This window comes from Pezoporus wallicus, unplaced genomic scaffold, assembly GCF_028554395.1.
Source record: "Pezoporus wallicus isolate ANWC-B61680 ecotype Strahan unplaced genomic scaffold, APGP_CSIRO_Pwel_v1 contig_6732, whole genome shotgun sequence".
NCBI lineage: Eukaryota > Metazoa > Chordata > Aves > Psittaciformes > Psittacidae > Pezoporus > Pezoporus wallicus.
Window position 1 is genome coordinate 1,688,782 of NW_026638638.1, and position 27,796 is coordinate 1,716,577.

Genomic DNA, 27,796 nt, shown 5'->3' on the forward strand with positions numbered 1-27,796 from the left:
CCAAGTCAACTTCCCTTCAGTTCATCTTGTTCTCACCCTCATCATCTTTGACTTCTTTCCCTCTATAGCTTGAAAGGACACAAGTGCTTGCACTAGCTTTCAGCACTTCGATCCAGAACTTGGCTTAACTAAGTGAAACCCAGAACTGCATGTCAGTGAAAACAATAGCTGCATTATCTTATGCAGATGGAATGTATTTGGAAACTTGCTGTGATGGTTTATGAAGCTTCTACTGGACAAGCAAACTGAGTTGTACATAAAGGTTACAACATGGGTGAACTTAATTTTGCATGAATATTGGAAGGATTCATTCCAGCATGAAGGCTATTCCTGGGCCAAATCTCAGACCCTTAGCCTTATGTGAGAGTACTGAAATATTTCACATCTTGGCAACCTTTTCCCTCTTAGTAAAACTTTTCCAGGGAATGAGTCTAGAAGAAAAAACACAGATTTATTCTGTGCTGAATTCTTCAGAAAAATCTATCATGAGGCAAACATGCATTCATTTGCATCTCAAATACATGGTGGTGTTTCTACAATGGGATGTGTCAAGTTGCCTCTGCAGTAGTATAGTTACTATCTTTGCCTACCTTGAAAGAAAAACGTTGACTGGGGTATGGAGATGCTTAGTTCTCAACTCTGTACTAAACTTCTTTGTTTAGATCATGTATAGCCAAAGTGGTTTTATATATATAAGATAATAGATATACTCCTCATCTGCTCCCTAGCAAGCACTAATCAGCCATCATTTGATTGGGAATCCTAACTGATTTATTTACCTCTTTGGGAATCTAAACCCCATTAGGTGAACTTTGTAAGTGTCCTTTCTATTGCCCTCCTTCTAACACAGAGGTGTCTGGGGAAGTTGTTACTTGTGCCAGAGTTGTCAAAATGGCGTGTAGTGCTCTGATTCCAATATAGGCAGTAGCATACATGGAGATGGCATGGAGAACTCCTGTAATGATACAAGACTTAATGGAGTCATTGAAGCCCATCCCATCGTCTCAGAAGTACTGGTGGCCTATGTAGCTGGGACATGCATGCATCATCCAGCAGCCATTTTCCATTGCGGTAGAGTTGCAATGGTTGAGGTGGGCACGCAGGTGTGGCTGGACTGTGGGGCTTCACAGGAGCAGCCCTGAAAGTCTCTGTCATCAAAGAAAGTGATCTGCAATAAAACAAAAGTAGCCCTGTCACACTGGAAAGTATTTGAAAGCTGGCTTTGTTTGCATAGATTGTACAAAACAATCCAAAGACCTGAAAGATCCATAGGGACACTTGTACCAGGCCCAAAGACTAGCAAAGCCTTTATGTTCATTTTCTATAGGATGAACAGACAGTCAGTGGTGTTTTCATTTGTCTATTACTACAAATGACAGGTGGATATCCCTTTGGGACTCTGGGAAGTGGGGGGCATCTCTCATCATGATGATTTCATGCTGGAAATAGCCTGTCAGCAGTTTTATGACAAGTTTTTTTAGCATTTGGAGAAAGTGAAACCCAAATTGCTCTTTGACTGAAAGCTTCATGAATGACTTCTGTGTATCACACAGCCATTCAAATTTTGCCCATCTCCTGCACCCTGTCCTGGGCTCCTAGGAATCTTCTGTAATGTAGAACGCAGAAAAGGGAAGAAATAATTTTCCTACAGCTGGATTACACTGAAGCTTTCACCTCTCTTAATGATACAGCAACAAAACAAGACTGTTATGCATAACCCAAGTTAATCATTAAGCACTCTGGGTCATGTTGGGCAGCTGTATCTTAACAGCAGTAAAACTGAGTAAGAAAAACTTAAATTCAGTGGCATTGTTTGGTGATATTTGTTACATTTTGGGGGATAGAGTACTTAAAACTTATTTTCCTGTACATCTTAGTCTAAGATTATATAAATTTTAGGTCTCTTTCAGCATCTGACAAACTCAAAGGGAAACTAGAAAGACAGAAAAATAAAGCCAAAAGATTTCTTATGCGTAAATGTTTTGGCATTTGAAAGTTTCCAAGGACAATATAGGCTTTCTTTAGGAAACTTATCAAAGACCTAGATAATAAAACCACCACTTGAGGTTTCCCCACAGGTAATTTGTTGGTAGATCACCAAGCTATGTTTGCAAACATACTTGCCTATAAGGAGCTATGCAGGTGCTAGGTTGGTTGTCAGTGCTCCAATCATTCAGCCTTTCTTACTTTTGCAGTTTTTATTATGATTTAATTGTGAGCTCTCAGCATGCAGGAGTTGCAGCAGTCCTTTGTACACAGTGCTACATCCACAGGAATTGGATGAAAGGTAATTTTTTGATCAGCAAAGAGAATGGATGTTTTTTCCCTTCCCTTTCTCCATTATCATTCTCTAAACAAAAGTCAATAGCAGTAGTCTGGGGGGGTACACACTTTATTGGTACTGTCAGTAAGCAGAGAATCAGACTAAAGGGGAGGTCAAGTAATATTTCTTTTAGTTATTTTACTGATGGAAGACGTGCAAGTGATAGTGCTGGAAGTGCTTCAGCAGAATTGTTTCATGTCACTGTTTTTACTCTCCTCTGTTTTACTTGAGAGATGTACCGATATCTTAGTCACTGAGGTGAAATGCAACAGCACATTAATTTCTTCAGCTGAAGAAACTTTAATTGCAGTTGAACGTAAATAAAGAAAAAGCTGTTTAGGAAGAATGCTCTAAGTTTTCAGTCTGATCTGATTAATCCCAAAGATGCTCAGGGCTGTTCATTCTGGGCCTTTGCTTGGTGAGGTGTAGTACAATTCTCATTCAATTCAAAACATTGTAGTTGTCTTTAGAAGCCTGGGCAATAGGTAGCCTCAAAGTCAGAGCTGGTTTGAATTTATTTGAAGGGCAGGCTGAAGCTGATGTACTTTGGGGCTATGCAGGTATTCTGCTGATGGCCATCTTTGGGTTCTAGCAGGAACTTTTTTCTTAGCTTGTCTCATTTGAGTAATGGGAGGTAACCCAAAAAAAAGTGCGTTTTCATATTTCCTGCTCATACTGCATGGAGCAACAGTAGATCTTTTTGTCTCACTGGCTTCTTGTTCAAACAAAAAGCAACATGGTTGTACTTTCTTGCTTGAGTCTTTCATTATGAGTCTTGTATGGTGATTTCATGAAGCTACAAAACTTTAGGGGTGAATCTTTAGCTGGTCTGGTTTTGTACTCTAGTTGTGCTCCTGATGGGTGTTGTAAATGGTATCACTCCTGCCAGCCTCTCTCTTGGAGGTGCTTCCTCAGGCAGGAAATTGTAGCCTTTAACACTGGAAGCAGAATGAAGGAAGAACGTGAATTAAAGTCTGGCAGTTGCTTTTGAATACCTCCATGCTTTGTTTGGAGCAAAAATAACTTCTTCCTGATGGTTAACGCTAAGCAAATTGAATTAACTTACAGGAACAACTATGTGCAGGCCTGTGCTTGCATTTCTCACAGGTCTTTGACAGGCTCAGAAGTGTTAGACTCTTTTGGTTCTTTCTGTGGTCATGCCTGCTTTGTGGAGCCAGTTTTCCTTTTGGGTCCTGAATGGTCCTTCATAGTTAATACAGTGGGCACAGGGCTTGGTTATGAAGCCTGGAGTTTGAGAGATGAGAGTAGGGGCAGTGATACATGAATTCCTTCTTATAGCTACAAATGTAGAGCAGCCATCATGAGTCAGATCAGTGGTTCAGCTAATCAAGTAACTTGGCAGCAGCTGTGACCATGAGTAGCCATCATGGGAAGGGTAGATATGAAGCAAATACATATGATACTTTCTTCAGACTTCAAGACTGCAGTAATTTTAGCTCAAGAGGTTTCCTGGTCATGAGGCTGCTTCTGGTTAATAATCCTCAGTGGATTTGTCTTACAAGTACTCATCCAGCTTCTCCATGAATCCTGTAGACTTTCCCCTTCCAGGAACCTATGACACAGATGGGCTGGGCACTGCAGGAAGGGCTTCAGTTTGATTTTTAAACTCTAGAGCCAAAATATCTTGTTAGCCAAATGGTATCCGTGATCTGAGGAGTCAGGTTATTCATGCCTGTTTCAACTGCTCTCATCTACGATGCTGCTAGAACAGCTGCTTTTACATGGAGATTGCCTGATTCTGCACCCCGGAAAAACTCAAGCATAGGGATACTCTGTAAATAGCAGCGAGTGTTTATGTAGAGAAACCTACCCTGCATGCCAGCAACTGGAGTGCCTGCTACCAACCATAAAACAATCCACAGGAACCTGGAAGACATGTCAGCAGAAACTTGGATGCTCTCTGTGGATTTCCAGTGTTCCTCTCCTCTGACACCCTTGTGCTTACTGTATGTTTGAGGTTCTCTGAGCATTTGCAAGCAAAAGCAACTAAAACCTTCTGGTGCTCCTTGAAAACTAGGGATTCCAAACATTCCTGTCTCGGGTGGAAAAAATTGGAGAGGTTTGGCCATCCCCAAACTCTTGGATGCAGCAGATACAAGAATCCAGACATCCTAAATATTGCTCTGATCACTGTAGTATATTTCTGTTCATTCTTGCCTTTGACCAAAGGAATGCCAGCATGTAACCTACACATCAGTACTATACATCACATATTTCTCAATTGCACTAATTGAACTAGCTACTTTGTTGAAGTACATATGCATATGTTAATTGCTGTTTGGGGGCTGGTCTGTTTTTTCTTACTGAAGGCAAATGAAATATTTTGGTTCCCTGTTCTAAGCAGGCAAGTGGATACTGCACTTGAAGTGCTGTATTATTTTGCAAACTTTGGTTAGCACGCTAACCTAAGCATGCTAACACACATATTACTTATACGATGCAGTTCCTATAGATGCAAATATTAAGCATTTGTGAAAAAGAGGAAACATGCTTTTGTACACTTCTGCCTTGAGAGCTAAATTGTTCATGCTCCATTTCTCTCTGGCTGAAGCATGGTGTTCTTATGCACACCAGACATTTGCAGCAGTTCAACAACCTACTTTGTGCAGTAAAGCACAGGTGGGAGGGCACAAAGTGTCCCATGTACAAAAAAAAAAAGATAAGAAGGGCAAAGAAGGGTTCTATTTTCCTCTCCAGTGTTGTCAGGGAAAGGCTGGAGAGGATCACTAGCAGGCTATTATTGATGGGTCACGTGAGCATGAAATAATGGCTAAATGAGGTCTCTGACATTAGCAAGTAGAGATGTTGAATTTTAAGAAGTCTACCTCACTGCGATAGAAGTTGCTGAGTTTTATTCTAGGACTCCATTATCAGGATGTTTATTAGGCAAAACCAAATCACAGCCTAACATTTAAAGCTCAGATGGAAGGACTTAAAATTAAACATGCACTAGATAAGGCTGCAGAGTGTTCTAGTATTTCTATGCTCTCTCTACTGCTTTCTCTTTCCAAAAGTCTCCAGCACCTTGCTGAAGAGCAGTAGTATATTTGCCTAACTATGCCTGGGAAAAAAATTCTAGACTCCACTACCTAAATGAGATCTATGTTAAGATGTAAGATCCTTTAACTGTTTTGTATTTTATTATGGCTCTCATTCATTATTGCACAGAGTGCCTGCTGGCATAGGATTCAGTGATGATTAGTAGGCATATACATAATTATTTCAATGATAATTAATGCTGCAATAGGATTTTTTGAGCACAAGAAGATGTTGTCCTGTTTCTAATCCACACTGGTGTGCTTATTTAGTTCCTTTTGCATGCAGAATAGCCTGGCAATTGAGGGATTTAGCTCGATCTCTAACTGCTGCAGCAGATCAGTGCAGCTCTGAAGTTAGCAGGGGCAGGGCAACTGACACCAGCTGAACATTTAGTTCATGAAGTAGAGATTCACTGAAACGTGCTATATAAAGGTGGTGTGATTTTTAAGGATCTGGAAAAAGTATTTCTGGAGGAATCAACTGGGATAAGACTAGAAAGTTTTGCTGGAACAGTGGTAGCATGGAGCAGCTTGTTTCCATGAAGAATTTGATGCCAAATGCAGCATTCACCTTGTTCTGAGTTTGTCTGCATCTTTCTGTCCTTTTCCTCCTCAGTCAGTACTTCGCTGGATATAACTATTAATGGGACTTATTTTCCTATTCCACAGTACATGATAATTTAAATGTTAAAGGTCCAACTGCATATTGTTAACCTGGTAAGTGCAGAACTGTAATCTATTCCTAGATCAAAACCTGTAAAACTGGAGAAAACTTTGATGAAAGAATCAGACCTCCTCCTACACTTACCAGGGCTAGAAATATGCAGCTGGACCTTTAACAATTATTTAAATTATCATGTAACTTTGCAACAGCTGGATAAATGTGAATATTTTTTTAAAGTATATCCCATCTCCCCCTAAAGTGTGAGAGAAATTGGATTTCCCTCTGGACTGCACAGTTTTAATTTGTTTGTAGTACTGAAGGAAGATTCATTTGAACAAGGATTTTGAAATGCATTCACTATTTGTTTATTGTGTGAGCAAAAACTCAGTGCAAGTCAGCCAGCCTCTGCAAAGAGACAATTTTGGTGTTTACTACACCCTGGTCAAGCAATCTTCTGTATTCCCTGGGCTTCAGTAAACACTATTGGCTCCTGAGGGTGGGTATTTCATACAAGATCCAAGAACCACCTAAAATATTGAGAGCAGATCTTAGGGAGATGGATGTAGCCTGGGACTGATAGGCAATCATTAGTGAGCTCCAACTTTTGGCCTTGCAGCTTCTCTCTTTCAAAGAGCTGAATCCTGTAGGAAACAGATTTCTGCAGTGCCAAGCACAGTAAAAATATAGGAAAGACAGAAATTTAACTGATTCTGACATTACTGAACAAGACATACATAAAGAGCTGCTAGGAGCATTTCTGAGAAACTGTGTTCTGGAGATGGGATTGTGAAGAGGTTCAGTCTTTTGAAGCTCTCACCCATATGGAGGAGCTCAGGTGTGCCAGCAAATGGGTATGATCACGTGTGGTAGGAAGTAAATGGAGGATGCTTTATGATTTATAGATTTTGTAAGGACTCTATTTTGTGGTAATAGGAGCAAATGTATTCAGGTGACTTTGAGATGATCTGTGGTGCTTACTCATAACCAGTCATGAATATTGTGGCCTTTTCAGAATTACGCTATTAAAAAACATTAAACATGTTATTCCATATGCTCCGATTATACACTGGTGCACAGGCAATTACCATGTGGCAAACTGCTAAGCAGTGTGAAGCATGGGAGTGTTCCTGCTGCTATAGCTTACACAGTCTGGTATACCTTACTAACCAGAGAAGTATTTCAGCAAGTATTAGTTCTTTGCCTGACTTTAACCAACACAATTTTTGTGTCAGGAAAGCTGTATTGATTGCAAACCTGATTTAACATGTTCTTGTGTCACTGAATCATAACATAGTATGGTCATGAGCAAGTTGCATACATCAACCTATAGCAGAACTTTATCAGCTGGCCCTGCTAGACCTTCCCTGCATATTGTCAAAAACTTTTCTACCTAGAAATAGTCACTCAGCTTTCTTTTAGCATCTCCAAGTTACGAACAGGCCCTGGAAATAGCACTGATATTAAACAGATTATTTCCTTCATTTCCAGTGAAACTTTGCATTGCCTTGCCGAACTTTGCCTGTTTCTCAAGTAACTTGAAGAGACTGTATACCTATATTCTTAAAGGATAAACTATACCAAACTTCTTAAACTGTGATACACTGTGAAGTAGAAATTATTTGTAGGATTACATGGCAAGACCTGATGGAGTCATAGATAATGAACAACTTCTCAAAGTTAGTACAGTCTTTCCTTTTTACAGTACTGGTGTTCTCAGTAATTGGGGTTCTCAGAAATTGTTCAGCTGCCTTTTTCTACCTGGATGGAATTGTATTTTTTCACATATGACCACGGATCAAGGTGATCACTGCCACATTCATAGCAGTGACCCTAGAAGCTCTTGTCTTCATAAAAAAAAATGATCTCCAATACAAACATTTGCAAAGATTCATAATCCATCCAAGTGTCTATGTCAGAACAGGGTACTGGCATACTGGGGCTTCTACTTACCTTTCCCATTTTTGGCAGTTTGCTGAGGTGAAAGCTGAGAGCTATGAGCAAACACTGTAGTTGCTTTTATATACCATAGTCCTAATGCTGCACCTGTAAAAAGTAATACAAAAAGGCACGTTGTAAGCTGTGCAGAGATCTATGTTTTGTCTTTGTCGTGGTTTAAACCCTAGCCAGACAGCTTGTTCACCCACTCCCAGTGAGTGGTGCCGGGCTGAGAGCAATCGAGGACCACCCCCCCCACCCCCCCCCAGGGCTCTCCCCTTCCCCGCTCCCGGAGGAACGGGGAGGAGGATCGAAAGGGTGCAACTCCCATGGGTTGGGACAAGAACAGTCCAGCACCCAATGTACAACACAAATCACCACCGCTACCACCAACGACAACAATGATAAGAGAAAATAACAAGGGAAGAGAATACAATACCACCGGCCAAGAAACGAGTCCTACCCGGAAGCCCGTGTCCTTCTGGGTAACTCCCAGTTACCCCCCACCCTGGGCATGATGTGCTGTGGTATGGAATACCTCTTTGGCTAGCCTGGGTCAGGCGCCCCGTCTCTGCTTCCTCATGGCTTCCCCTCCTCCCTGGCAGATCATGAGCCTCGCAAAGTCCTTGGTCAGGATAAACATCACTTAGCAACAACTGAAAACATCGGTATCACCAGCACCGTTCCCAGGCTGGAAGTCAAAACACAGCACTGCCCCAGCTACCACGAAGGAGAAACATGACTGCTACTGCTGAAACCAGGACAGTCTTTATTGTAGTTATGGCATTATTTGCATTTACCATGTAAGATTCTTATTTTTCTGGGGTTTGGGCTGCATTTGCTGGTGCTATGTGCAGGTGAAATACTGTGCAGCTGTGGAGTGCACTATATTTTCATCTGGTATCAGCAGTTTCATGTGGTGCACCTGACCCAGTGGTGGATATATGTATAAGCACAGTTCTTTACACAACCTCCTTTGCCTGAAAGCTCTCAAACTCAGCGGACCTGAGCAATTTCTCACATAGGTCTCTTCCTCTCCCACTGTGTTGATTACCTCTTACCTAATTTTGCCCTATAGTAATCTTTCCTTTTTTGAGAGCAGATGAACTTTGCTTTGGTTTCAACTCTTTGTCACCAGCTTTATCCTGGAAACAGGAAAAGTCTCCCTGTCATGTGGTATTGTTAGCTTTTCCTTACTAATCCCCTCTATTATGTACAGATTTTAGCACAGACATGATAGGAGGAAACAGTGACTAAAAATTTCAGTCTCTTCCTGGTGTGTGGTTAACTATTGCATTCCTGAAGGCTAGCAGTCAAGTGGTTCTTTATTAGATGTTTATCAGCGTATCCAAATTACTGGCTAACATTGTAAATCAGTTTGGGTCAGTTGGTTTATTTCTCTCTCTTTGAAAGTCTGTTTTAAAAAGTCAAAGGGAGCAAGCAGAACTTAATTTACTCTCTATCTGAAGCAACGAAGGATTGGTTTTTAGTGCTAAAGTAGAGTGCTTTAATACTAAAGCCCAGCTAGCAGGTTATGGAAAACTGTGTTCCTCTGTTTTGGAACTTCTTGTCTGTTATTTTTCCCTTGTTTGGTGCAGAACTGGAACAAACTGTGACTTGTTCTATTCTAATTATCATTTTCTCACACCTAAATCTTAGGCTCTTAAAAACAAAGCGCTTCATGGAATTTGCAAAGCTGGTTATACAAAGGTCTTATATCGCCAGTAGGTGAGGCTTCAGATCAAAAGAAATTACAGCACTCCAAAACAGAGATTTATAATCTTCTGTATTTGGGGAAACTCTTTCAAGCATGTAAAGACCTTGTCAATATGATTCATCAGTTAACTTGGCATGCAGCTGAACACCTTTGCAGATCTAATTTATTTCAGAGTTCTCTATTTGCAACTACATAGACTCCACTCAGTGGAACAAATGAGTGTTTGTGACATAAGAAGGGAGAGCAGAGCAAGGTTTGGGAGACTTAGTGAAGCACAGCTTTGCTTACAAGATTTCTGGCCAAAGAAAAGGGCTTTCAGTACTGTAGCAGGGAAGTAAAGACAAGAGTGTCTTCTGGGGAAATGGATAGGGAGAATATGAAACCTCTGCTTTCCTGTCCTTCCATCACAAGCCACTTCACTAATGCTGTTTCCAACTGTATCCTTATTAGATGACAGAGGCTAATGTGCGCTCACCATTTCCAAACAGATACTCTCCTTTCCTCTTTATATTCAGACCCTTTCTTCCAGGCTTTCTTGGTTACCTCAGACCACTTGTGTTCATCCCGATGGATTTGTTTGTCATGATGTTTGCTTGACTGTTGTACTAGATTTATTGTTGCTGTCACTGCAAGTACACTCTTCAGGGCTTTATTTTTGTTTGCTGGAGGGGTTGCTGACCTGGACTTGATGGAACTGGCAACAAGCAGTGTGAGCATGCAAGAAATACCTAACACCAAAAATTAGTGCCAAGTTGTCACAGTGCTCTAGTGTCACATCCGCCTCTATTTCAAAGTGTAAACCCTTGTGTATAGAATCATCTAGGTTGGAAAAGACCCTTATGATTGAGTCCAGCCATATGGCAAACTGATGGTGGATCTTTGGGATGTTGAATGGTCTAGAGAAATGGTTATATGCTGCATAGATTGCACACGAGTTCTTTGAACAACAGATGTTAATGCAAGTCCCCACAAAAGGCCATGAAGTCTAGCCCTGGATGTCTTTGGCGACAACATCACATACTTGCTTCACATAAATGGACTATGTGTTTGGCTCTGGCAGTGCAAATACCTGTGTGCAAGAACCTGGCAGATCACTTCCATAACAGCACCCAACCTGGTGACAGTCTGTGCAAGATTTGGCAGTTGGTGTTCTCTCTGACTCAGCCTTGCTGCAGACAAATTCCTTTTTGGAGCCAGCCTGGGCTAGTTCCTGCTCTGAGCACCTGAAGCCATTCTAAGATGTAGAAAATGCAGCAGAGATGCTTGATTGTAAATCAGAACACCCCTCATGGAGCCACCATCCTTTACATTGTTTTAGAAAGATTGAGTAAAAGTGAATTTCTCATTTTGTTGACTCTGGTATTTGCTCTTGCTGCTGGCTGCCTCTTGAAGATATATGGTCCTATGAACTTAATAGATTAAGTCTTCAGACAATTACATTCCATCCTGACAAAATTGATTATTTTCCTAACAGTTTGGTTATATTTTTCTCCTACAGATAAACTGATCTCTTGCACACAAAGGGTGTTTTGCCATTCCAAGATGGATGCTAAATGTTTCCACCCAACATTTGCCTAGGAAAAAACTCTTCACCAAAATGAGTGAGAATTTCAGGAATAGCTAGAGAATCAGTAGTGACATGTCTAAAGTCAGGATTACTGTAGCAGAAATAGGGGTTGCTTGTATCACAGAGCTCTAGTAACTCTAGCTAAGGTCTAGAAACTGAATCATAAGCTTGTGTTGGGAAGTTCAAAAAGTCAGCACCTCTGGTCCTTCAGGCAGTATGCCTGTGCCTCAGCTACTGTGTTGTTCACAGTCGAGAGCATTAGCTGAAACTCTCTGATTTCAGTGTCATAAACTGGGCTGTGAATTGCAGCACCAAGTTGCCACCATGAGTTCTGCTACTGGAGTCAGTCTCTGGGGTACAATGGGCAGCTCTTAAATTGCCAGAAGGAAAGTGGATAATATGATACCCCGTTCAGTTCCCCACTTGCTGCACAAGACCTCAGTACCATGATTTTAGGCGTTTGGAAAGAACAGACCCAAAATGGTTTCTTATCTTTCCTACTGTGGATAGTATTACAGTGCAGTGGTAGGCACAAACTGTATGCATGTGACAGATGATAAGCGTGCACATATAATCAGAGGTCTCTTCTGGGTCCTGTAGAACAAATTCATGACTTGGCATCTCATCTGAGCTCTGAACTATGTACACTGCTTTTTTGCATAGCCAAGAAGAGAGTCTGAAGCGTCCTGGCTAATTGGGCTGGTCACAGCAAAGCCTTTCCTCAGGAAAAGAGGAAACTTCAGCCAAGGTGACAGAAGGCTATCAATCTCACTGTGCACACATCTGCAAGCACCTTTCAGGTTCCTGATTTTGGCTGTCTGAAAACGTGAACAGCAAACCACCTGATCTGCTGGGCTTGACACAAGCCAGCCAGCAGGAGAGGGAGTGGCAAAAGGGGCAGGTATATGCACCCTGAAAATGAAACACTGTTTTTGTGCTTATTAGCACAGCAACATTTCAGTTGCTTACTTGTCTTAACTCTACCAGCCTTATCTAAAATCCCGGAAGTATTAGCCAATGAAAAGTGAAGACCATGGCAGCACTGTAATAGCAAAAGCAGCATTGGAGTAACGTGGCTAATCACCTATTTGTTAGAGTCTTACTGTTTATTTTATTGCCGGTCAGTGAACAAAAAGCAGTCATGAGATGTTAATCTCTCTAGCTGTTTAATCTTAACCACCCCCTCACCATTGTTCTCCTCATGTGCTTAGCAGCAATAACACCTCTTCCCCTCTTGTAATGACCTCATTTCAAAGTAAAGTTTCTCTCTGCTTTGGCTTAAAGAGGTCACACTGATGCTGTTTGAGTCGAAATTAAATTTGGTCAGGTCCTGGCACTGCTCTACTGAATTTGTTTGCAAGAAGAGAAGACTGTTTAGAAGTGATGGGTGGTCTAAGCTCTAGGAATGAGCCTGTGCTGACTGTGACACAGGGCCTGGAAGGAGAGGTAGGAGCTGCTAAATGGGATTGGATAGTGTGTTGCAGTAATCCTGCTCCTGCAGAGTGAACTAGCCAGGGCAAAACAGGTGATGCTTAACAAATCCATGGCTGAAAAGTTCCTGTGTGAGAGTGATGTTGCTGTTGATCTTAAGACCCCTCTAGCCTTCTCATCTGACACCCTTAAGACCTTCAACTTTGGCTCACATGGCTTGAAAGGCAAGTGGGGGATGCACTATATGGCCAAGAAGACCCATCAATATCAGCACAAAGACTCACCAGTTAATCTGTAATTTTTTGGAATGTACCAATATGTGGATTTCAGTTGGTTTGGAATGTACCAATAATAGGTCTTTCCCTATGGAGAGCTCAAAATTGGAAGGCCAAGTGTTTGCAGCAACTACATTTTATTTTAGACTGATTTTAAACAGGAAATATGTGATATGTTAAAATAAATAGCTGTGAATATGGTAAACTGAAAACAAGCTTTGAGTCCATGATGACTTCTAAAAGACCCTTTGAGTCACTAAGTATAACCATTCTTTCTTGTGTAGTGCTGTCTTTTGGCATCTCCATATATCAGCTCAGTGACTGACTAAGAATCAGCAGGCAGAAGAAGAAAAATAGTATTGCTTCACAAGTGTTTATTGTCTTTTTTTCCTTAAGCAGATATTTTGCATTAGAGTACAGGACCATCTCCAGGGCATGGGTTAATGCAGCTGTACAATGAGACCATACTTTGGATTAATATCTATTTCATGGCTAGATGTAGCTGGGAATCTTTATTTCTATCATTTTCATACGTAAAGATATCTAATGGAGTTAAACACGCTTCTCAGCAGTGAACACTTCTACGACTCCACTGAGTCCTGAAACTTGTATGGAACTAAGTATAAAGAATCCTATAGAAACACCCCAAGCTGTGTGCCTAGGCTTCCAGGCAGAGGAGGAGAGGGATGTGGAAGCAGAACTGCATGCACCCAACTCGTAACCCAAGGTAGAATAAGTACAAGGATGAGGGTTGTGACAGTCCATTTAGGAAACAGAGAGTGTTCTCGGGCAACACAGCACGAGCATAGCGAGACCAGCAAGCAGGGAATGGAAGACAGGCTTCAGTGCTACACTGGCACTACGGAGAGAGGCTTTTTCTTTAGCTGAGGCCTCTAAGGAAATAAGAAAGCAGGGTGATTAGAGGACAGCTGAAGAAAATGGGATCATCCTGAGAGGCACAACTCTTGTGTCACATGCAGGGAAGCTCATTCCTGCCCCACTCTGGATCATACGTGGGAGCTGCACAGCACTGTGGACAACGGGAAGTGTGTACTCCCTGTCTCTGAAGTGCTGGATCCTCTCTTTGGCTCCATAAAAATAGCATGGTGTGTTGAGAAGCAGTAGGGGTGTATTGGGAAAATGTAAGCTCCCAACACACTGTCAGGGAAGCAGAAAAGAGGTGGCTAAGGGAAGAAGAGTGAATATCAGTCTTGGATATAAGTTATAAGAGGCGGGAAGGAAGGAATGACTGCTAAGATTTAAATACAAAACAAAAAAAACCAAAACAAAACAAAACATGAGTTGCAAATGTATTACCAAAGCTAAGGCAGCAGACATCCATTAGCTCACCTACAGCTAAGTGAGGTACATGAAGTCTGGGTCTTTATGTCTTTGTTTCCTTTGCATTCCTTGCTTTTGAATCAGTTCCAGGCTTCTCCAGAGGGATTCCTTGTTTTGCTTCTGTAACTCCCTGCTGGATGCAAATGTTAATAAATGCAAGCACAGCATGCATGGCTGAATCCATCAGGAGAGATGAGGACTGCCTGGCAGATCAGCTTCCCCCCTGCTGTGCAACATGTGATACACATTGAACTCAGGGTTGTGGGGGAGCCCCTTTACTTGGTAAAATCCAGCCCTGCTGCTGGAATGTTAGCATTCTAGCTCAGGGGAAGCTACATCAAATAGGCTTTAGCAGATCGTGGACAAAGGGAAAGGGAGAGCCCAATTCATGTGCATGTTAGGCTCATCTGATATTATTGGCTTCTTTATGCAATCATTCTTTGTTATTTAAAGAAAATATAGTTTCAACTTTTTGGTTTGGGTTTGTTTTTTTTTTCTTTTAAACCTAAAAATAATAGTAGTGAATGTGTTTTGCAGGGACATAAGCCAGAAGAGTGGCTTCCATGTCTTTGTTTAATATTACTGGAATTGATTTTCCAGCTCATGAGTGACACCTCCTGACAAGTTGTTACACAGCTGCCTTTAAAGTACAATTTAGGATTGACTGTTATAAATTAGTACTAGTATGAAATGTCTGCACTTCTCAGCATGTTTTAGCATGAGACAAAAAAGGTTTTGTGGGCTCTGGGTGGCCTGAGGTGTGCTCTAGCTGTGACAGTCAGTGCTAGCGTTGCAAAAATAGTTTCACTGGCTTGTGTGAATTCTTCAGACCTGCTTTGCCAACCTGTTGTTTTCCTTTGGTCAGTGAGTCCAGTTGCTTGCTGTTCTTTTTAGCTCTCCTTGAACCAGGGCTGGTCTTTTGATATGCTGCTGCTGTCTTGAACTTGGTGCCTTGTGAGAGAGAAAGAGTCTCGCATCACCTTGGGCTTATACAGTACCACGAGACTGGTTTACAGACCTACTGCATGGGATCAGCTGCAATACGTGGTTGGAGGTAAGGGGTCCCAGCTTCAAATTCTCTAATGCTCCTGAAGTTACTCTCATTTTTGCTGCACTTGGAAATGAAGCAGGGAAGGGAAGGGCGGCTCTTTCACTGGCCAGTAACATAACTGACGTTTGCAAAATTCCTGCTATTAACTGAAACTTAAGAACAAGTGACTGTCAGACATAAAGGCTGATTCTACTAGAAACATGTAGTCTTACTGTTTAGCTCAACTTGAGGAAAATGCTCCCTTTGCAACTGCCATAAGCTTTAGGAGCCTGAGCTAGACACTAATTCTAGGCTACAATGAGAAAATGCCTGTACCTTCCCTCCCTGCAAGAGGATAGGCACAGACAAAGGCATCTGTTGCAGTTCAGCAGGCTGTAACTTGGTGGCTCTGCTGGGCCAGGCACTGCTGTCCCACATACCCCTGCCCTGGTCTTTTGGGAGTTGGGGTAAAATGTGCTCACTTTGCTTGCAGGCATACTGTGCAGCTTCAGGGGCAGTCAGCATGGCAAACGGATGCAGGGAGAGCTTGAAAGGCTGAATCGAGTGGTTCTGGAAAGACAACAATTCATGGATTAGTATATCTGCAGAAACTATGTGCCTAGCCAAATGGGCAGTCTCTGTTGGAGTCAGCAGAAAACAGAATAACTGCTTAAGAGGTCCTGGTAGATAAATAAGGACAGCTTTGCTGACAGTTTTTGTCCTGGCTGCTTGATCCACCCAGCTTCTTGAAGTGCCCATCCCCACTGGCCAGACATTTCAGTTATCCGCATAGTAGCTGAGCTGCTGCATTTTATAGCCATGTGTGTGCTGGTGCAGCCTGGGGATTGTGGTCTGGAATAGCATCCTGGCAGCAGCCTGCAGCTCCTCAGCTGTTCATATAGCAGCTCCTGAAATAGCCAGACAACAGAATAGGAAACTGAGAAGTGACAGGCAGTCAGGATAGCAACCATTACATCCATTTCAGGTCAGGATGTGCCTTCTTATGAATCAGAATCCCACTAGGATATGACATATCTATGACATATCTAAGTATCTACATATCTTTGTGTAGCTAGTGCTTGATTTTCAAGGAGAGCTAAGCCAAGGCTTCAGAATTGATGGAGATTCTCCACCAATTTACTTTGGTGGGAAACAGGGAACAAAAAAAAAAAGGTAACTAGAGAGCCACAGAAACTGAATTTTGAGATGGGCTGGATTCCAGCTCTTTGAGTCTAGGATTCTTAAAGAGGCACAAGCTGTGCTCCAAAGTTACAGTTAATGAAAACAGTAGATTTAACCTCTTAAACTAATTAAGGCTTTGCAAAATAAATTACCCTCAGTTCCCAAATTCAGCAAAGCATTTCCATTCCTTTCCCAAAGTGGAAATGATCTTATGCCCATGATTAAAACTAAGCAGTGCTGTTGTCTGAAATAGAAACTGGAGATCCTGATAGCAATGGTTTATCTTCCTCTTTAGAAAATTTTGTAACTCTGCTGTTGTCATGGTTTAAGTCCAGCTGGTAGCAAAGTACCACACAGCTGTTCACTCACGCCCTTCCTTTTTCCCTGCTCCAGGTGGGTTAGGGAGGAGAACTGAAAGAATGGAAATACCATGGGTTGAGATAAGAACAGTCCAATAACTAAAGTAAAATATAATACTACTACCGCCTATAATGATAAGGGAAATAACAAGGGGAGAGAATACAATTGCTCATCACCCGCCAACCGATACCTAGCTCAACCTGAGCAGCAGTCTGGGCCTTCTGTGTAACTCCCTCCAGTGTATATACTTGGCATGATGTGCTGTGGTATGGAATACCCCTTTGGCTAGCCTGGGTCAGGTGTCCTGTCACTGCTTCCCCCCAGCTTCCTGTACCTTACTGGCAGAGCATGAGGCTGAAAAGTCCTTGATCAGAGTAATAATTTTTTAGCAACAACTAAAACATTGGTGTGTTATCAGCATTGTTCCAAGGCTAAAGCTGAAACACAGTACTGCATCAGCTACTACAAAGGAGAAAAAACCCTGTTACAGCTGAACCCAGGACAGCTATCTCATGAGCAGCAGGGAAGTATCCAGAAGTCCACTAGGGACAGGATCTAGGCAAGTGCACAGTAATATGAGATGAACAGAAAGACTGTTTCTGTTCTTTCTTTGTCTCTGATTGCATAACATCAGAATATAAATCAAAGGTAAACACCCCACTACCTCCTCCCCCCCCAATAAAAGCCAAAACCCCAAGCAACAAAAAACACAAGAACCCCCCCCCCAATACCCCCAAATCCAAACCAAAAGAGAAACCAAACAAAACTGAAAAAAAACCAAAACCCAACCATGAAAATAACCCAAACCAACCCAAACTGACAAACAAACCCCACAAACCACCATGGGAAGCAGCATGAGTAGGTGGAACACCTTCAAGAAAACACCACTCCTCTCCACTGTATGCTGTGCACTCAACATGGAGACTTCAAAAAATATCCTGGGTTGGGAATTCCTAGAGAAAAGGGTTCTTGCCCATAAGAAGCATGACAATAAAAATGCACAATGTAATGTCCACAGAAAAAGAGGGAAAGCTGATCCACCCACTTATCTCAGGAGCAGAGTGGAAGATTCCTCCTTCAACCTAACATGTGAAATGCCCCTACATGGCATCTAGTGGCATTTCTAGTTCTTGACATGGGAAAATTCAACTAAGAGGTTACGCCCAAGGCTGTTCTGACGCATGTAACTGTGAGTTGGAGTGTGCTCTAGCCCTTTCTGGACATCGGGTGGCAGTCTGTTTTTAATATTATGGCTAAGCATGACTAAAGTAAACAAAAAATAAACTAAGTGCACGAGAACCACTGTGAATTACATGTGAATCATCTTTTGTACTCTGATTACAATTCCACAGCAACTTTTAATGGTTGCTTGGGAAACATCAATAAAGTCTGTGTTACTGGAAATGAAACCTATATATTCCTGCTACAAATGCTCTTTCATTAAATAGCTGGGCCATATAGAATACTTTCTTTTGATTTGAGTCATGAATTAAAGAGTATAATACCTCCCCTGTGTTTTTGGTGTTTTTTTTTGAAGGGCAATTACACTTACATGACTAAAGCTCTTCTGCTAGAGAAACTTGCTCTGAACACAGGCAAAGCCCTTTTGAAGCAGGCTGTATCTCCTTGGATCTTCATAGCCTCTTGTCCATTCCACATTAGCGGTAATCAGAGCATGCTAGTGGGAATGCTGCTCTGTAAAGCACTATGCCAAAGGCCCAGGAGCTGGGTTACATCTTAGTGTGATTGTGAATAATTGGGCTGCCCTTTTCTTGCCTGGCACACTGTGAGGTAGAGGAGGAGGTTTAGTTCAGCTTTTTGCTCTGTTCAAAGAGAGAAAGCTGGAGCTAGTTTGTTATTACTAATGGGGCAAAAGGAGCAAATGACTTAAAATGTAACATCTTTTAAAGGCACAAGATATTATAGGATCCAATTGCATTAGGCCTTTGTGCAGCAGGAGCTTCCTTCCACTTCATTGCTTGCAGCCCACCAGTCTAGGCAGTAGGCTGGTGGGAAAAGAAACCAAGAGTGTATCATTGCTATGGCCAAAGCTAAGAGTCACTAGTACCACCAAATGTGGACCTAAAGGGCAGAAGATGTCAAAAAGTGTGGGATAGATTCTACAATGTGTGTGACACTGGCAATGATGAAAGCCTTTTAAGTATGTTTGGGAATGGGATACCACTTGAAGACTAAGGGGCTAAGACTTGGGGCTAAGGTAAGAATTAGTTCCTGGGCAGAGTATAACTGAAAAGCTTTAACTGGTGAAATTTCTGCAGGGATGAGACCTGATTATTAAGGCTGGACAAAGTATCTCCTTTTTGTCTACTGAAGGCCTTTTTTTTTTTTTTTTGTATCCATCTGGTTGCTCAGTTACACTTTTATAGAATCATAGAATCATAGAATTGTTAGGGTTGGAAAGGACCTTAAGATCATCTAGTTCCAACCCCCTGCTGTGGGCAGGGACACCTTACGCTAAATCATATCACCCAAGGCCTCCTCCAACCTGGCCTTGAACACTGCCAGGGATGGAGCATTCGCAACCTCCCTGGGCAACCTATTCCAGTGCCTCACCACCCTAACAGGAAAGAATTTCCTTCTTATATCCAACCTAAACTTCTCCTGTTTAAGTTTTAACCCATTACCCCTTGTCCTGTCACTACAGTCTCTAATGAAGAGTCCCTCTCCAGCATCCCTATAGCCCCCCTTCAGATACTGGTAGGCTGCTATGAGGTCTCCACGCAGCCTTCTCTTCTCCAGGATGAACAGCTCCAACTTCCTCAGCCTGTCTTCATACGGGAGGTGCTCCAGTCCCCTGATCATCTTCATGGCCCTTCTCTGGACTTGTTCCAACAGTTCCATGTCCTTTTTATGTTGAGGACACCAGAACTGCACACAATACTCCAGGTGAGGTCTCACAAGAGCAGAGTAGAGGGGCAGGATCACCTCCTTTGACTTGCTGGTCACGCTCCTTTTGATGCAGCCCAGGATATGGTTGGCTTTCTGGGCTGCAAGCACACACTGCCAGCTCATGTTCATTTTCTCATCGACCAACACCCCCAAGTCCTTCTCCACAGGGCTGCTCTGAATCTCTTCTCTGCCCAGCCTGTAGCTGTGCCTGGGATTGCTCCGACCCAGGTGTAGGACCTTGCACTTGCCATGGTTAAACCTCATGAGGTTGGCATCAGCCCACCTCACGAGTGTGTCAAGGTCCCTCTGGATGGCATTCCTTCCCTCCAGGGTATCAACTGAACCACACAGCTTGGTGTCATTGGCAAACTTGCTGAGGGCGCACTCAATCCCACTGTCCATGTCAGCAACAAAGATGTTAAACAAGACCGGTCCCAACACCGATCCCTGAGGGACACCACTCGTTACTTGTCTCCAGCCAGACATTGAGCCATTGACCACAACTCTTTGTGTGCAGCCATCCAGCCAGTTCTTTATCCACCGAGTGATCCATCCATCAAATTGATGTCTCTCCAATTTAGAGACAAGGATGTTGTGTGGGACAGTGTCAAATGCTTTGCACAAGTCCAGGTAGATGACATCAACTGCTCTATCCCTGTCCATCAGTTCTGTAGCCCCATCACAGAAAGCCACCAAATTGGTTAGGCAGGATTTCCCCTTAGTGAAGCCATGCTGGCTGTCACCAAGCACCTTGTTGATTTTCATGTGCCTTAGCATGCCTTCCAGGAGAATCTGCTCCAAGATTTTGCCAGGCACAGAAGTGAGACTGACTGCTCTGTAATTCCCCCGGTCATCCTTCTTGAAAATGGGGGTTATATTTCCCTTTTTCCAGTTGTCGGGAACTTCACCTGACTGCCATGATTTCTCAAATATGATGGCCAGCGGCTTCGCAACTTCATTCTCCAGCTCCTTCAGGATCGCGGATGGATCTCATCAGGACACATGGACTTGTGCACATTCAGATTTTTAAGATGGTCTCGAACCAGTTCCTCTCCTACAGTGGGTGCAAGGTCTTCATTCTCACAGTCCCTACATCTGCCTTCCAAGACTTGGGTGGTTTGGTCAGAGCCTTTGGCAGTGAAGACCGAAGCAAAGAAGTCATTCAGAACCTCAGCCTTCTCCAAATCCTGCGTAGCCAGTTCTCTCGAGAGCTTCCTGAGGGGGCCTACATTCTCCCTAGTCTGTTTTTCATTTGCTATGTACCTGTAGAATCCCTTCCTGTTACCTTTAATACCTCTAGCTAAGTTTAATTCTAACTGAGCCTTAGCTTTCCTAACCTGGTCCCTAGCTTCTCAGATAACATCCCTGTACTCTTCCATGCCACCTGTCCTTGCTTCCACTTATTATAAGCCTCTTTCTTCAATTGAATTTTTCTCAGGAGCTCCTTATCCATCCAAGGAGGTCTCCTGACCCTCCTGCTGCACTTCCTTCTGGTTGGGATGCAACACTCCTGAGCTTGCAGCAGGTGATCCTTGAATATCAACCAACAGTCTTGGGCCCCTCTGCCCTCTAGGGCTGTATCCCATGGAACCTTCCTAAGCAGGTTCCTGAAGAGGCCAGAGTCTGCTCTTTTGAAGTCCAGGGCAGTGAGCTTGCTGCACGCTCTTCTCACTGTCCTGAGGATCTCAAATTCGAGCATCTCATGATCGCTGCATCCAAGGCTGCCCTGGAGCATCACATTTCCAACGAGCCCTTCCCTTTTGGTGAGCACGAGGTCAAGCATGGCACCTCTCCTTGTCGGCTCCTCTATTACTTGCAGAAGGAAGTTGTCTTCTACACAATCAAGGAACCTCCTGGATTGCTTGTGCTGTGCCGGGCCGTACCGTCCTTCCAACAGATGTCAGGGTGGTTTAAGTCACCCATGAGAACAAGGGCCTGCGAGCATGAAGAAAAACTGATAAATCACTCACCTTTGCAGAGCTTTGACAGTGTGTTGCTGAAGGCCTGTAAATCTCAAAGATCTCTTCAACAGGAATGCTGTTCTGTGAAAGGCAGGTAAGGAGGCTCAGCTCTCAGAAGAAGCATTCTTTAAAGTGAATGTATGAAATCCAGCTTATATCCCTTTCATTTCATCTCCTTCATGTGAGCTCCTAGTATTGTTCCATGCTGCTAGTACAAATCTATTGAGATCTGGTTCTGAAACTTGCTCACTGTTCTGGACTTGGGTGAAAAAAGGTAAGTAGCCTATACACGCACACAGATCACCTACCAAAACTGCCTAATTTTTCTTTTTTCTAAGACTGAGCAAAAGTTAATGGCTACCTGATAAAAATGAGACAGATTTGTAATATCAGCACTGTCTGTATACTGTGCTTTCAATGAACACAGTCATTCAGAATACAAGGAGTGTTCCTAAACAGATGGCATAGAGCAAAAGGTATTTATATCTTTCTTGCCTGCTTACCATTAATATTCCAGCATACGAAGATAATATCATAGCTTCTCTCTCAATTCGGTTGGGATATGCGTATCGGTTGTGAGCTGCAAAATTCCTGTACGGTGTTTTAAACAAGAAGATTATTAGCCTGGTGTTATATATCCAAAAACTAGTCCTGAGCCTGATTCACTGCTGCTTTTACTCCATTTTCACACTGGTGTAACCCACCGCAACAGCAGGACCTTAGCTTTGCAATACTCACGTTTTCTCTCTTGTCAGTGCAGTTTGAACACCCAAGTCAGATAGCCACAGCAAAGCAATGCTGAGGGCTAAGTTGTAATGGACCTGGAAAGGCAGAATAACCTTATGTGTTTTGTTTTACTGTAATTGCTTAACTAGGGATGACAGAAAGACCAGAGAAATGCAGGGAAATGTGAGCTGAAGGCCAGTATTGTCTCAACTACATTGGGTACCTCAGCAGTTGTAAGACACTTGCTGAAGTTTGAGGGGTTTTAAACATACCAGGAAGGTTTTCTCATCTTAGCTGAAAGACATTTGGTTATATGTAGACAGCTTTAGTTTGTGAAGAATTCCCTTTGGTTAGCTGACTTGAATGTTCCCTGTGGATAAGTTCAGCCTTGCCGAAAAATCAGCAAAAGCTTGAATTATATTGGATACATTACACCTGGATGCTATTCACAGCCAGTCTCTTTTGATACTCATTTCAGTGATAGGCTTTTACTGATGATTGTAGGAACAGATTATTTAGCTGTACCAAACAGCCATCCTTCAGAGTTCTCAGTAGCCATGCAGTTAAAAAGGATAAGAAGAAGTCTGGTGATTACCATGTCATCTAGAAAAGTGGGCTGCCTTTGTCCTCTTGGATCAAATTTATTTTCTTGCAGTCTGATGCCAACATAATCTCCCCTTAAAGCAAGAAAACTCAAAATTACAACTGGTTCTAAGCAATCCACTGCATAAGAAATGTAATAGATTAAACCTAGTGCAAGACTGGGGCTAAATTTGCTATGATTCAGGGCTAGGAATCTGCTGCAGGATTTCTCACAGACACCTCCTAAGTTGGAAAGCTGTTCATTTTCTGCATCACTGCTAATATTAACTTCACTCAACCACACTGCTGTCTTCCACAAAGGCTCCAAAGTACAGGAATAAGTACAAATATTAATTAAGTATTTAAAGTCTGGGGACTCACAGAAGGATTTCACTATGTGGCAAAGAGACTGAAAGAGATGCTTTCCTGGTGCTTGTTCTTCTCATTCAGGGGAGGTCTGATTCTGCAATTTGTCCTTAGACTAAATACTACTGATCCATCCAAGCAGTCCTAGAGAAGATGGGCACAGGACTTGTATGGATTAGATGCGACATTGCTTTCATCCTCTAGGAGTTGTCTGCTGGGTGCGTCTGAATTGAGAGCATGAGATCCTGATGTGTGAACGAGGAGACACCTTACAGCAGCTGCACTGGCTGCATGGCAAGGGAAGAACTCTGCACCTCCCTGGTCACTCCCACTGACACAGAGCAAGTTCTAGGCTGTGACATCTCTACTGTCACATATACAGTCAAGTGTCACACTGCTGACCGCATTTGAGAAAATGAAAACGTCTCAAAGGATGTCTGTTCCTACCTCCCAGCAAGAAAAGACTACGGTTTTAGAGTTGTCATCCAGCTAGGTCATGCAACACTTTGACACAAAACCAAGTCCATCTCAAATGCAATGAAGGCAGTTGTGGGCAGTTGCTACTTACAGGAGTTTTTCAACCTCTTTCTTCAGGTGTTTTCTTTCCATACTCTAGCTCCTGTAGCAGATACTCAACTCAATGGGATCTAGGAGAGAGGAAAGTGTATCCTACCAAAATATCTGTCAGTAAGTGAACAGGAATCATAGATAAAGAGTATGGGACACTTGGAGACCCCCTACAAAAATCCAGTTAAACCCATTTCCCAGGTCGGATTACAATAGAGGCTGAGGAAAATCTAGTCAAGAAAGAGAAGACAACACGCAAAATACTGAAACTGAGGGTAAGGAGTTTGGTAATGGGAAATGGGCAGAATAAGCCCATTTAAAATAAACATTGATCTGAGTGTCAACTTGCAGGTTGCTTGCAACATGTCAGGTATATTCATGTCATTGCAACAGTCATGTATATACTCACATATAATGCAATCTATAAATCTGCTGCTGCTTCTGAGCTTCTTAGCACATGGCTTGCTCTTGATGCTGTATGTGTATTAATGAAATCTATATGGTAAAAAGAAGGGATGAACTGGAAAGAGGAAAGAGTGGAAGATATAACAGCTGGCCTGACAGAACACAGCAAAGAGAGAAGCACCTGACCCGTCAATTTATTGTAGTATTAAAGTGCAGGCTTCACTCCTTTGCTCCATTATGCACAAAGTAATAACATATCTAGTAAGATCTCTGTGTTACTGGATATTGTTCCCCTACTATCTCTCTCATACATGTATACACGAAATCACACAATACCTGTGTCAACTCTCAGAAAAGGCCTCAGGATCGGGGTTTGGAGCCTCTGACTTCAGGTATCTATGAGGAGGAATTCCCTCTTGATATTGCTGTTCCTTTCTTGCCTCTGCCACTCAGTTTGTATGCCAGGGTAATTACACTATGGCTTCACACCAGACTGTAGATTTCTCCTGTTGCTTAGAAACAACGCTGCTGAGCTGGGCCAAATTAAAAGAGAAACAAAACCCAACAAACAACCAACAACACATAAAAGGTTAAACCTGCACTGGATTATTGTTTCAAGCTAAATGATCCTTTTATGCTGCTAGGCATTGAGTTTCACTGCTGAGTGGCTAGCTGGAAACAGAAGACTTGCTAACAGGGGAGGCAGAGACTACTCACTGTGTTTTCTGACAGATCTAATTGCTCGTAAAAGACACTGTCACCTTTCACTGTTCTAGCATTCCCCGTACAGAACAAAAAAATAGACCTGATACCTCCCAAGAGCCCATCTGGGGTTCCATTTGCAATGTTTATATCATTTCACAAGGATCCTGCTGCTTGTTCTTTTATCAATGTTATGTTTTTGCTTACAGCATTAGAAGAAATTCTAACAGGCAAGAAATTCCAACATGACTTACCAAATCCTGCTGTTGGCCTTCCAACGGATGTGGGGCACCTTCTGCACAAGACTGCTGGTAGCCAATGCATCATGATGCCTAACAAGTCAGTGAGAAGCAATTGGATTTTGTAACTAGCAAGGTGTACTTCTGAATGGAAAGAGCTGTCCACCTCCTTGGGAATGTACTTCTCATGTTATTAACTGATTACCTAATAAACAATAGAAATGGGTTTATGAGACATATCATAATATCGCCTTTGTGACGGTTTAAGAAAGCGAAAGTAAATGCACTATCATAAGACAGAAGATGTTTTCCAGGAAAAAGCCTACTTGGTATTTACAGAATCTGTGCTGTGCTTTCCCAGCTTAGATTTACAGTTAGTGTTGTGCACATGCCTAGGAAGGTGCAAGAGGTAAAGGTGGCAGACATGGTTCTGCCACCTACCATGTCTTTGCCATAGCAGTGGAAAGTCTGGTGGGTGGCCACTGAGGGAGAGATGGAGTTTGGGAATTACCCCTCCTTGCGGCATTTGATGCTTATGGTCATTCTCATTAATTCTATGGCAAAATGAGCACCAAGTTTAGCACTACTCCCCCCTTTCATTCCAGGTGCAGGGTTTATAATAAAGTTACGCCTGCTCAGGTCTTACCTGCTGGTATGGCCAGGTGAGTATGAAGTGTGACCTTCACAAAGCGAACACAGCCATGCCAGGACTTCCCCCAAAGTCCTGCTAACAGAACCCCTCTCCTATTATGTGGCAAGGGTGACATCCTGATGAAGACAGGCACTTTCCTGTCCAGAGCCCTGGGGGTGAGCTGCCCTCCGCTATTTCCCACAAAGCAAGAAATGCTTCTGTATCACTGCATGGCCGGGAGCGGGGTGGTGGCGCTGTGTTTGCGCTTTTCCGACGGCGGGGAATAGCAGCCACTAGTGGATACCTGCGGAAGAGATGGAAGAGCTGCGCCAGCAGGTATCAAACTTTCAGTCCTTCCCCGTTCTCCACTGATTTGCAGCTCAGGACCTTCTTAAGCAAAAAGTATTGTCTCAGTAGTCAATGGCCCTTCATTGTTTTTTACTTCCACAAACCTGCCCAATCACTTTTTAAAACCCAAGTAATTGACATCTGTAAAGATCTCCAGTGTTAAATAGGGCTGTGTGGGAAAGTCCCTGGTTTTAAGCAGTTCAACTGTCAATTTAATTTGCTGACCAGTGTGTTTCATATACTTAGTAAAATTAGCAAGTTTAGGCCCCTCAAACTGTGGAATTTGTCATTCACAGAGCACAGAATACATATTAGAGAAGGATACTTAAGTCTTCCCCCACACCATAGCACATTTAAGGAGTCACAGGTTCCCCAGAGCAAGAAATAAAGCAACACACAGGTCTACATGTCCACTGCATTGTTATCCACTGCAGGCCCAATCTTCAGGGCTGGTACGGGGAGTGTTTTGTCAATCTGCTATTAAATTGGAAGGAATACATTTAATTATTTGCATTATTTAATGCTCATCACCAAATGTATTAATAAATACCACATAAAATAGGATTATAACTTAAGACTCTTGAAAAGGGCTACCATCCACATGCCTGTGGCAGAAGTTAGAAGTGCTTTTACCACCCTTATTCGTACTGCAAAATCCCACTGCACCTCTATTGTAAATTACTGTTCTCCAAACTATTGGGCTTTTTCCTCACATGTAATTTCCTTAACATGGTTAACATCATCCCATCTGCACATGCAATGTCAACTTCCTGAGGACAAATTCAAAGATGTCTGGAAAGCAAAGCATTAACTTGGGCTGAAAGGTAAATTACTTAAGAAAAAATAATCCTTTTAATAGACTGTAAAATACCACCTTCCCACAGGTGAAAGCTGCAAGCCAGCTGAATTCTGCGGGCGAACAAACTCTAACTTTTGAGTGAGATTTGTCCATCTCAACAACTCTAGGGCTTTTCAGAGGAGTTTCAGCTCTGCGCGCTTGGGCTAAGGCGGCGGCAGCAGCGCCTCACGAGTACGGCATCGAAGTCAGGCGCTTTCTGCCAGCCCGGAGCTGGGCGTAGGCAGCGCAGGCGGCATTTCACAGCCCTCTCTGTCAGGGCGGAGCGCTCCCCCATCGGCGGCCGCGGCCCGGCCCAAAATGGCGGCAGGGCCTTACCCGGAAGCGCGAGCTTCACGGGCTCTCTGCACACGCCGGCCAGCCCGCGCCCCGAGGGAGGGGGTTTAGCATCTTTCCCCGCTCCGCCGCAACCGACTCTAGGGACGGAGAGCGTGTGCACAGCAGATCCCATCCCTCCCTTCCCCGGCGGGACAGCCGGCACACACAAACACCAACCACCCCGCCGCCATGCCGCAGGGCGGGGCGAAGCGCGGGGCGGGCCGCCGGCCATAGCGGTTGCATTCAAAAGTCGCCTGGCGGGCAGATCGGTTTCTTCCCTCTTTCCGCTGCTCCGGCTGCG

General features: G+C 43.1%; 1 protein-coding gene across 1 annotated transcript; it reads right to left on the reverse strand.

Annotated features, from left to right (window-relative positions):
• On the reverse strand, positions 1-24,065 carry CUNH2orf80 (chromosome unknown C2orf80 homolog). Its single transcript, XM_057411702.1, has 12 exons — positions 23,998-24,065; positions 23,077-23,158; positions 22,494-22,576; positions 22,259-22,346; positions 21,765-21,836; positions 15,825-15,912; positions 15,148-15,263; positions 14,289-14,445; positions 10,174-10,932; positions 7,997-8,089; positions 954-1,168; positions 1-431 (listed from the first exon to the last, which is right to left on the reverse strand). The coding sequence occupies exons 1-8, from the start codon at positions 24,036-24,038 to the stop codon at positions 14,356-14,358; spliced, it is 660 nt and encodes a 219-aa protein (XP_057267685.1). The 5' UTR covers positions 24,039-24,065; the 3' UTR covers positions 1-431; positions 954-1,168; positions 7,997-8,089; positions 10,174-10,932; positions 14,289-14,355.
• Positions 24,066-27,796: the final 3,731 nt, after the last annotated feature.